This window comes from Castanea sativa, chromosome 12 (genome assembly GCF_040712315.1).
Source record: "Castanea sativa cultivar Marrone di Chiusa Pesio chromosome 12, ASM4071231v1".
NCBI lineage: Eukaryota > Viridiplantae > Streptophyta > Magnoliopsida > Fagales > Fagaceae > Castanea > Castanea sativa.
The window spans coordinates 30,359,370-30,369,860 of record NC_134024.1 but is presented as its reverse complement, the minus strand read 5'-3'; the positions used below and the strand labels follow the sequence as shown (position 1 = coordinate 30,369,860).

General features: G+C 32.6%; 1 protein-coding gene across 1 annotated transcript; it reads right to left on the bottom strand.

Moving 5' to 3' along the window:
• LOC142620506 (uncharacterized) lies at positions 1-701 on the bottom strand. Its single transcript, XM_075793868.1, has 2 exons — positions 491-701; positions 1-398 (listed from the first exon to the last, which is right to left on the bottom strand). Exons 1-2 carry the CDS (start codon positions 699-701, stop codon positions 1-3), a joined length of 609 nt encoding a protein of 202 aa, XP_075649983.1.
• Positions 702-10,491: the final 9,790 nt, after the last annotated feature.

Genomic DNA, 10,491 nt, shown 5'->3' with positions numbered 1-10,491 from the left:
CTAAAAGAATTTTCGGATTAATGCCTCAATTTCATCGCAAAGACCCACCGGTAATTTGAAGCAGCTCATGGCAAATGTAGGAATCGCTTGCACCACCACTTTAAGCAAAATCTCTCTACCCGCTTGTGACAATAGCTTCTCTTTCCACCCTTGGAGTTTACTCCAAACTCTTTCTTTTATGTAGTTAAGGCTCACCTTTCTATTCCTCCCCACTACAGCTAGTAAGCCAAGATATTTCTCATACTCTTTCACCTCTAGAATGTCTAAGAAGTTTGAGATTAAGGCCTTTGTATCTTCATTCACTGCCTTGCTAAAAAAGATGGTTGTCTTCTCCTGGTTAAGCTTTTGACCTGAAGCTTGTTCATACAAATACAATATATCTTGGACAGCTTGTAAATCTGACATGGGCTACAAAATAACAGACTGTCATCTGCAAAAAATAAATGTGAGATTTTTGGACCCCTTTTGCATATAGAGAAACCCCTTATACTATCATCAGAAGCTGCTTGCTGAAGCATCCTATTCAATCGTTTTGAGCACAATAAGAAAAGGTAGGGAGATAATAGGTCTCCTTGCCTTATTCCCCTTGATGGCCAAATATCCCCCCTAGGCTCTCCATTAACCAATATTGAATAGGACACCGTGCTAATACTCACAAGAACAAGAGATACCCACTTTTCACAAAAACCCAGTTTCTCCATAATCTTTACCAGATAACTTCATTCCCCCTGATCATACGCCTTACTCATATCTAACTTCATAACCATAAAACCCAATTTCTTGGATTTTTTATTCTTCATATAGTATAAGGTCTCAAAAGCGATCAAAACATTATCAGAGATTGCTTTACTAGACTGAAAGGCACTTTGAGTTTTTGAAATAATACTGGGTAAAATATTATTAAGTTTATTTGCTAAAACTTTAGAAATAAACTTATAAAGATTATTACAAAGTGCAATTGGTCGATACTTAGAAACACTTATGATTTTAATTTTTGTGCTGCACATCAAGAATTCTTGGTTTCTTCGGAAATTTTTCCCATAAAAAAGGAGAAGAAAATATCGGGTGATTTATTGAAAATTTTGATATATGTACCATTCAATTTTGCTTTTTACCATTTAAATTTATGGTGATATGTGGATAGTCTGTATGATTGATTCTTATTTATGGTGATATGGTGATAGGTCTTTAGGGATATTGATGCAGCAAGTACGTCTTGCTGCACATTTTTTGTTTAGGAGTTAGACAAGAAATTTGTGGTTAACTTGTTTATAGCGATTATTCATTGACATTGAACACACAACACTATTCTTAATTATTTGTACAACTAATATGCAAGAACCCAAATTTTCTTCCTCTTATTAATGCATTGGTTGCTGCATTAAAAAATTTTCAGGGGAAAACTAAAATGGTTCTTATTAGTCACTGCTTGTACCTGTTTACCACTACTTAATGGTAATCTTGCAGATAATTTCACATGAAGGTGTTTGATATATGTACCATTCAAATTTGCTTTTTACCATTTAAATTTATGGTGATATGTGGATAGGCTGTATGATTGATTCTTATTTATGGTGATATGGTGATAGGTCTTTAGGGATATTGATGCAACAAGTATGTCTTGCTGCACATTTTTTGTTTAGGAGTTAGACAAGAAATTTGTGGTTAACTTGTTTATAGAGATTATTCACTGACATTGAACACACAACACTATTCTTACTCAATTATTTTTACAGCTAATATTCAAGAACTCAAATTTTCTTCCTCCTATTAATGCATTGGTTGCTGCATTAAAAAATTTTTAGGGGAAAACCAAAATGGTTCTTATTAGTCACTGCTTGAACCTATTTAGCACAGATTAATGGTAATCTTGCAGATAATTTCACATGAAGGTGTCGTTGTTAATGGCTTAGTTTGGCATTTTTGTTTGTTTATATTTTGCTTTTTGAAAGATTAACTTTTTTCAGTTTCCTTGGTATTTTTGTTCAGCTTATTGTTTAAGCAAAATTTAAGAGTCACTGAAATAAGCTATACCACACAAAACATTGTTAACATATGACAGTTGTTTCAGTTATTTTAATGTAAGACACCTTGTTTCTTTCCAATATCTTTAGTCATTGAGTCAAAACCAAAAGTACCAGTATCTTGTTAGCTCTCTATAATAATAATAATAATAGTAATTACACATTTGGTCCTCAAATTTTACCCTTTGTTTCAAAATGGTCTTTTATCTTTTGAAATATTTTATTAGTCCTTGTACTTTTAAGTTTGTGTAAAAAAAAAAAAAAAATCCATATCATTAACTCTTGCTTTGAAACATGTATAGCATATGTTTGCATTGCTGCCTCTAAGACTAAACACTATAACATTTTAGTCCTCTCTATTTATTAGTTACTTTGCTTTGTTACAAAGTTTTGATCTTTAATTGTTTAGAGGTAGCACTTTCACTTTCAATGAATCTAAGAAATGACTAAAAATCTTGGTAAATTAAACTGGTTTGTGTTTTGGAATGGTACTTACTCTTGGGCTTGATCTAGTTTGCTTCAGTAGTTAAGCAGCAAACTAGCAGTTCAACTTTTTACCATGGGTTGCTTATGAGGTTGATGTTATTTAGCTCTCTTATTTCTTCCGTTATATTGATTACTTACATATGCACCTTATCCTCTATTTTTCTTTTTCAAGCCCAAGATATGCCAATGCGGCAAACAAGTAACTATCTCTCCAGTTATGATGGCCATTTTTGTGACGTTGACAACTGCATCATTAGGACTTCCCTGAAACTTCATACATTTGGTAGGAGGTTTTATACTTGTCGCTATTGGTCGCTAATAAGTACCATATCCAAGTATTGGTAAAATATTTGTGTTATGCATTAAACAACCAATTCGTTGTATTCCTGTTTATGTGTTGTATTATATTCTGCAAGATGATGACTGTGCATGCAAGTTCTTCAAGTGGTTAAACACTAGCATTTGTTATACGCATGGCGCTGCAACTACACCTATTGTTATCGCCAAATTCAAGAAATTGGAGCATGCGGTGGAAGTTGCCAATGAAGAGTCGAAGCAAGCACACGCCCTAACAGCCGCAGCATTGGAAAGGGAGCGAGTTGCAAAATGAAAGCATGAAAGAGCCAAGGCTGCACGCATGATTTCTAAAGAGAAAGTAAAGAAGTTGACAAGGGGTATGAGTGGCCTAAAAATTCATATTTTGAAATTAAAATCTCTATATTTTACAATGCTTCTATTTAAATAAATAAAAAAAAACTATTTATTTAAACATAAACATTAAAATAAATAGTTTTTTTTCTTTGTCAATTATCCCAAAAAAAAGTTATAAGGAACTCGAACTTACCAAACTCGAGTTCCATATTACAAGGAACTCAAGCTTGGTGAGCTCGAGTACCGTAGAAAAAAAAATAAAGAGCATTTTATTTACAAAGAACTCGAGCTTGGTATGCTCGAGTATTGTGTTGCATGGAACTCGAGTTTACCAAGCTCGAGTACCACATTATTTTTTTTTAATTGCACAAATTCCAGGTTAGTAGTATCACGCTGGCAACTCCCTAAGAACTCGAGTTCACTAAACTCGAGTACTATTTAGAAATGGATTTTGTGAAACTCGAGTACTAAAATAGTGGTAGATTGTTAAATCTTTCTGAAACAATGCTAGTTTGCTACCAATTTTGCAAAATGGTAGTATTTGGCCATTTTCACCGAAGAAGAAGGTGAATAGTGTTAATGGAGGAAGAAAAAAGAGAGAGACAAGAAAGTGGGGGGGCAAAAATTCGGCCCCCACATTAATGATTAAGCAAGGTTGCTAAGTCAACTCAGTCAAACTGAGTTGACTCAGTCAAACTGAGTTGACTCAGTCAACTCCTAAAAAAAAAGTTTTTCTTTTTCTTTTCTCTTTATTTCCTTTCCCAACCCCTAAAAAATTACATCATAAAAAATAAATGAATAAATAAAAAAGAAGAAGAAGAGAAAATCAAAAATCAAATTTTCAAAAAAAGGAAAGGATGAAAATTTTTTGGAATGGACTAAAGAGAAAACTTCAAGTTCAAATTTTCAAGTTTTTTTTTTTTATAAAAAAAACTCTAAATCCCAAATTTGTAATTCAAAATTTTCATTCCCAAGTTTAAAAATTCCACATTTTCAATGCCCTTTTTTTAAATAAAAAAAATCTCTTCAAATTCCAAAATTTCAAATTGCAAAAAAACTTCAAACCTCAGATTTCATGCTTAAAACTTCATGCCTTAATTTTCAAAATCCCAAGTTTCAATTTTCAAAATTTCAAGTTTCAAATCTTTCAAAATCTCAAGTTTCAAAGCCCAAGCCTTAAGTTTCAAAATTTCAAGTTTCAAATTTTTCAAAATTTCAAGTTTCTAAAATTTCAAAATCTCAAAGTTTCAAGTTCCAAAGTCTCAAAATTTTAAATTTCAATTTCAAAACTTCCAAGCTTCAAAAAATCAAATGTTTCTCAAAAATAAAATCTTTTGTCAATCAAATTTTTCTAGACAAAATTTAAATCAAAAAGGGATAAATGAAGATCACACATCTCAAAAAGCAAAGGAACAACAAAACACTCATCAATTAGAGACTAATTCCAAATTTTGACTCTTGCAAGCAACAACTTGGTTTCAAGGATGAAAAGTCTTTGATTCCCTCAGTCAAGATGAGATTCATTGGTCGCAGGCACCTACGTAGCCAAGATCAAGATCGTGGTCACAGACATTTCCTTAGTCAAGATCAGATTCATTGGTCACAGGAACCTTCATATCCAGATCAATATCGTGGTCGCAAACATTACCTCAGTCAAGATCAGATTCATGGGTTGCAGGAACCTACGTATCCAAGATCAATATCGTGGTCGCAGACATTACCTTAGTCAAGATCAGATCCATTGGTCGCAGGAACCTACGTATCCAAGATCAAGATCGTGGTCACAGACACTTCTTTTGTCAAGATCAAGTCCTTTGATCACAGACATTTCTTTCGACAAGATCAAGTCCCTTGGTCACAGACACTTCTTTCATCAAGATCGAGGTGCAAAAGCTCCTTGGTCGCAGACAACTCCATTATCAAGATCAAGATGAAAAAGTCTCTTAGTCACTTCAATTGTCAAGAATCACTTCCAAAGTTCATCACCTACCAATTAGGTAAAGTATTTTCGTTTTTTGTCAAAAGGTAAGACACTAGTTCTATGTTCCAAAGTGTTAGGTTCAAAGGCTAGGTAATTTTTGAAAATTCAACCTCAATTTAATCATGGTTGCTAAAATCAGTGTCTTTGTTTTACATTTACATTTACATTCGCTTTCCAAGCGCTGTCAATGAGGGGCATTCTGTAAACACTCAATTTTGCACTCATAATTTAATCAAGATGACTTGAATGACCATCGATGTACCCTAAAAATTATGATTGCATTACATGCATTAATTCATTCATTGCATATCATAAAAATGATCTTGAGGTTCTAACAATCATAACGGTGTGTCCGGTTTCCAAATTGGATCATCGGATCGAAAGATATCACATGATTAAGTAGGTTCAAAGGCTAGGTAATCTTTGAAAATTCAACCTCAATTTAATCATGGTTGCTAAAATCAGTGTCTTTGTTTTACATTTACATTCGCTTTCCAAGCGCTGTCAATGAGGGGCATTCTGTAAACACTCAATTTTGCACTCATAATTTAATCAAGATGACTTGAATGACCATCAATATACCCTAAAAATCATGATTGCATTACATGGATTAATTCATTCATTGCATATTATAAAAATGATCTTGAGGTTCTAACAATCATAACGGTGTGTCCGGTTTCCAAATTGGATCATCGGATCAAAAGATATCACATGATTAAGTTTGCACAGTCAACATGCATTGTATCTAGGTACAGTCGACCACGCATGATTGATTTAAATTAATTCTGATTGGTTAAACAATTAAAATTAATTAAATTATTTTGTGATTGGTTGATAATTAGTCTCTAAAATAGGATTGCTTGCATAGGAATAAAAGGGATAATTGGATCACAATAAAATTGTGGATAATCTAAACTTTATCAAAATTTATTTTAAGGTATTTATCTATAAGATAATTTTTCCTGAAAAGATCTGAATTATCCAAAAAAGAGATAAAAATCTTAGAATACAGATTGAAAACACATCTAGGTGCAAGGATCAACTCAAAAAAAGCTAGAAAGGGAGTCCAAAACGCACCTGAACACGAAAGTACGTTTGGTGCCCAAGAGTACCATTCGGCACGTTTGGAGTGCCAAATGGCACTCTTTTAGGCTTTGGCCCAATTTTCTTTGGGTGCCGATAAGGCACACCCTTTTCGACTTTTTTGTAGAAAGACACATCCTGATTCGCATTCTAATCGTCTGAGCTATTTTTAGAGTTTTCCAGCCTTTATAAATAAAGATTGGATATCATAATTCTGTACACTTTTTTATGCTCTGAGAGGCACATTCTTTTACGCTTAAGGAGAGACACCTTTTCACACACTCAAATTTCTCACTCCCTTTTTCTAGTGTTCTCTTTTAAATTAGGGTTTTTAGATTTCAAAGATAATTGAATAAATTTTTTTGAACCCTAAAACATCCTCTCAAGAAGGTGCTCCATGCAAGAGGTTGTTTTCAATTACCCTTTTCTTTTCTTAATGTCTTTCTTTTATGATGATGCATGCATGTTTTTTTAGTTTAGTTGTGTCAAATATCTACAATATGAATTGTTAATTATTGTTTTGATAAAGCATGATCTTGAATCTTTTATTCTAGTTGTGATCTTTTTCTTAATTTTAAAGATCTACATATAACCAATCACTTTTTTGAAATAAAATGGATCTACATCTTCATTAGATGTATATCTGAATTTACCTTCAATAAAAAATGGATCTACATCTTCATTAGATGAAGATCTGAATTTTTTTCTACAAAATAAAATGAATATGCATTTTCCTTAGATGTAAATCTGAATTTTTTTTCAAAATAAAACGGATCTGCATCTTCCTTAGATATAGATCTAAATTTATTCTTCAAAATAAAACGAATCTGCATCTTCATTAGATGTAGATCTTAATCTGAATTTTTTCTTCAAAATAAATCGGATATGCATCTTCCTTAGATATGGATCTAAATTTATTCTTCAAAATAAAACGGATCTGCATCTTCCTTAGATGTAAATCTGAATTTTTTTTTCAAAATAAAACGGATCTGCATCTTCCTTAGATATAGATCTAAATTTATTCTTCAAAATAAAATGGATCTGCATCTTCATTAGATGTAGATCTGAATTTTTCTCAAAACAAAAACTGGTTTGTATCTTCCTTAGATACAAATCTAAGTTTTTCTTAAAACAAAAAACCGATTTGTATCTTCCTTAGATGTAGATCTGATTTTTTTTTTTAACATATGCAGATTTTGGAATAAAGAAAAAAATCGTGCATGATTGTGTTTATGGTTGTTCGTTTTGTTTGGTTCATATAGCATAAATTTGCTTTTATGAATGAAATTCTCTTCATAAAAAAAATTTCTTTTTCATATTTTCAAACATATAAAAACATATCTGATTTTTCTGTCATCAAAAAACCTTTTTTTTTATCACCACACAGATCTGGTCTTTTACAAAACTAAAACCATTTTTTTTTTATTCTTAAAAACAGATCTCATTTTTTTACAAACCAAAATCATTTTTTTTTCACTAAAACATGTCTGAATTTTTTAAATAAAGAAGAGAATACATTCATAAATAAATTTATGTGATTTAGTTTTTGTTTCTCATGTGCAACATATCATTCATAGCATGCATATAGGGGTACGTAGGGCACAAGAGTCTAGAAGACCAAACTGAGTCTAGAAGACCAAACTCTATCTAGGCAGAATGGGCGCCTAACACCTTCTCATTCCGTAACCTAGCCTTCGAATTTAGGTCTTTGGATAAGTAGATCTAAGCCTTGTCTTTATTTTTATTTTGGATAGAATGTAACTATGACAAAAAACCATGTATTTTGGTAGATTGTAACTAGGACTCAAAGCCATGTAATTTTCCATTTTTCAAACATGTATTTTCTTTTATTCAATCAATGACATGAAACAATTCAACCATGTAAAGTTTTATTTAGTTTTTCTTTTTTTTGTATAAAAAAATTAAGTGGCGACTCCATACCACTTACCCAAAAAGTGAGGTGCCCTAAAAAGCACATCCGAAATCTCTCTTTTTCAAGAGACCCTAATTTCCCGATCTCTCACACTCGCGACTGGATCTCGCGACTGACTCACAAGTGGTGACTCACCAGAATGTAGCACACGTGCGGAGCATGCAGGAAATTGAAGGTCAAGACAACTGGATCACTATAGGATAAAAAGTATAGTCTAGCCATTCTGTTAACTAGTGACTAGAACTCGCGACTCATCCCGGTCGCGAGTGACTTGCCAGTGCACCCTATTTTTCTGAAAACTGACTTTCACATTCCATCTCATACCCCATTATAAATACTTAGAGAAAAACAAGATCCACAATCTTATACATTTGATTCTCTAAATTCCTCTACTCTCACCCTTTTCATTGTCATACCCATGAGAAGATCTTAAGCCAAATCCTAACCTCACCAAATTCATAGCAATGAGAAGGTTCATGTTGTTTGGGAAGCAATTCAAAAGAGAACCAATTCATATTGGTTGATGCAATGGGCTAATTACGAGATTCAGTAAGCTAGAAAAGGCAAGGTTAAGTGTAACCTGTAGGAGCAAGAAGCTTGGGGGGTTAGATGCATCAGGTAGATTAGGCTTGGAGAGTCTATTGCTATTCATGTATCCCAACTGATTTTTTAGTGGATCATTTTACAGCTAGGAGGGCGACGGAGAGGTTTTTCGTCAAGTTCTTCAGTTTCCTCTTCGATAACACGTACTGGTGTTATCTTGTGTTTGCTTCTCTCTATCCCTTACTCTTTACTTTTAATTTCCTCTTAGTTGTGATTAAAATATGGCTTAGAGTAGTTTGCATATTTGGGTATAGCTTATATTTCATATTTCGCACATATATTGTTTGAATATAAGCTTGTTTTGGATAATTTGATTTTGGGTGTCTAAACATTCACGAGTGTTTTACACACTAAGTGAGCTTTCACACTCTAACAATCACAAACTGAATTTCTTCTTTGCAAGTTGGGTATCATGAATATCGACCCCAACTCCAAAGGAAGTGTTGAGAAAGACTATCCCAATATAGAAATTTGTCAAAACTTATCAAGAACATTGCAACTGTCAAGCTTGTAGTTCAAAAGAAATAAAGAAAGAAGACATAGAAGCGGGGTCGTTTTATGCTAAAGTCCTAAACTTAGACACGATCTAATAGAAAATAGGAGTATCTTAGAGAGTTCAAAAATTTGTATAAGGATATTTTAGTATGAAAAATGATAAAATCCAAACAGAAAATTCTGTTATTATGACCAAAAAAAAAAACACTGGGCCAAAGAATTTCATGACATTTGATAGTTTAATCCAATTGTATGCATATTATGACACAGAGTGGGCTAACTGTAGGGACACTCGTAAACCAATTACTACTTGGTAAATCACTTGTTTACTAGAATTTTCTCAACCCAAAAAAAAAAAAAAAAAAACCTTGCTTACTAGAAGACCAAGAAGCAAACAAGCGTTTCTCATTCATCAACAATGGCAAAATTTAGATCAATGGCGACAACTTTTTTGTGAGGTCACCAGCTAAAACATCTCAACAGACCTTAATACGAATTGTACTACAAAAACAAGGTTGCCATTCATATAGCTTCACATCCAATCTTCCAAAACAATCTAAATGAAGAAGAAGAAAAAACCAAAGTTCATTTAAATGTGATCATTTATTCATTCTATTTTATGCTAATTAATATATGGGTCATGTTAACAGGTGCTTATATGGCAATTGTTAATAAACTAAATTATGAAAGTTTTAACACCACTTTCATGGAAAATATAAAAAGTTGTCAAAAACATTAATTGCATTATCATTTTTCCATAAAATGTTTTTAAAAATAGTTCCTAAAAAAATGTCCTTAGGACATCCATTAACATTTCCCTTAATATAATACACTAGTTATGCAGCTACATGTGAAGCAACCCTAGCCGCAAAAGTAGAATAGGGATTTTCTATTCCCTATTATTTTGGTAGAGTTTTAAGCTGTGACTTTATTCTAAAGATTTTCAGGTTTCTCTAGTCACTTGCTTCTTGTGAGTGAGAGCTCTTGGGAGTATTTGAAATTTGGGTTTTGTGAGAGTGTTTTGATACCACTTTTTGTAATCTCCTTTTGTTGGTGAAACTTTCTTCTCAACACTATCCATGCATTTAGGCTAAAGCCGAACCACGTATACTTTTGTATTCCAGTATGATTGATTCCAGTATGATTGTTTCTTTTATTTCTATTTCTATTTCTATTTTGCATAAACTCATTGTTATTTGGTTATACACACAACAAATAGATATTTACACCTCCGC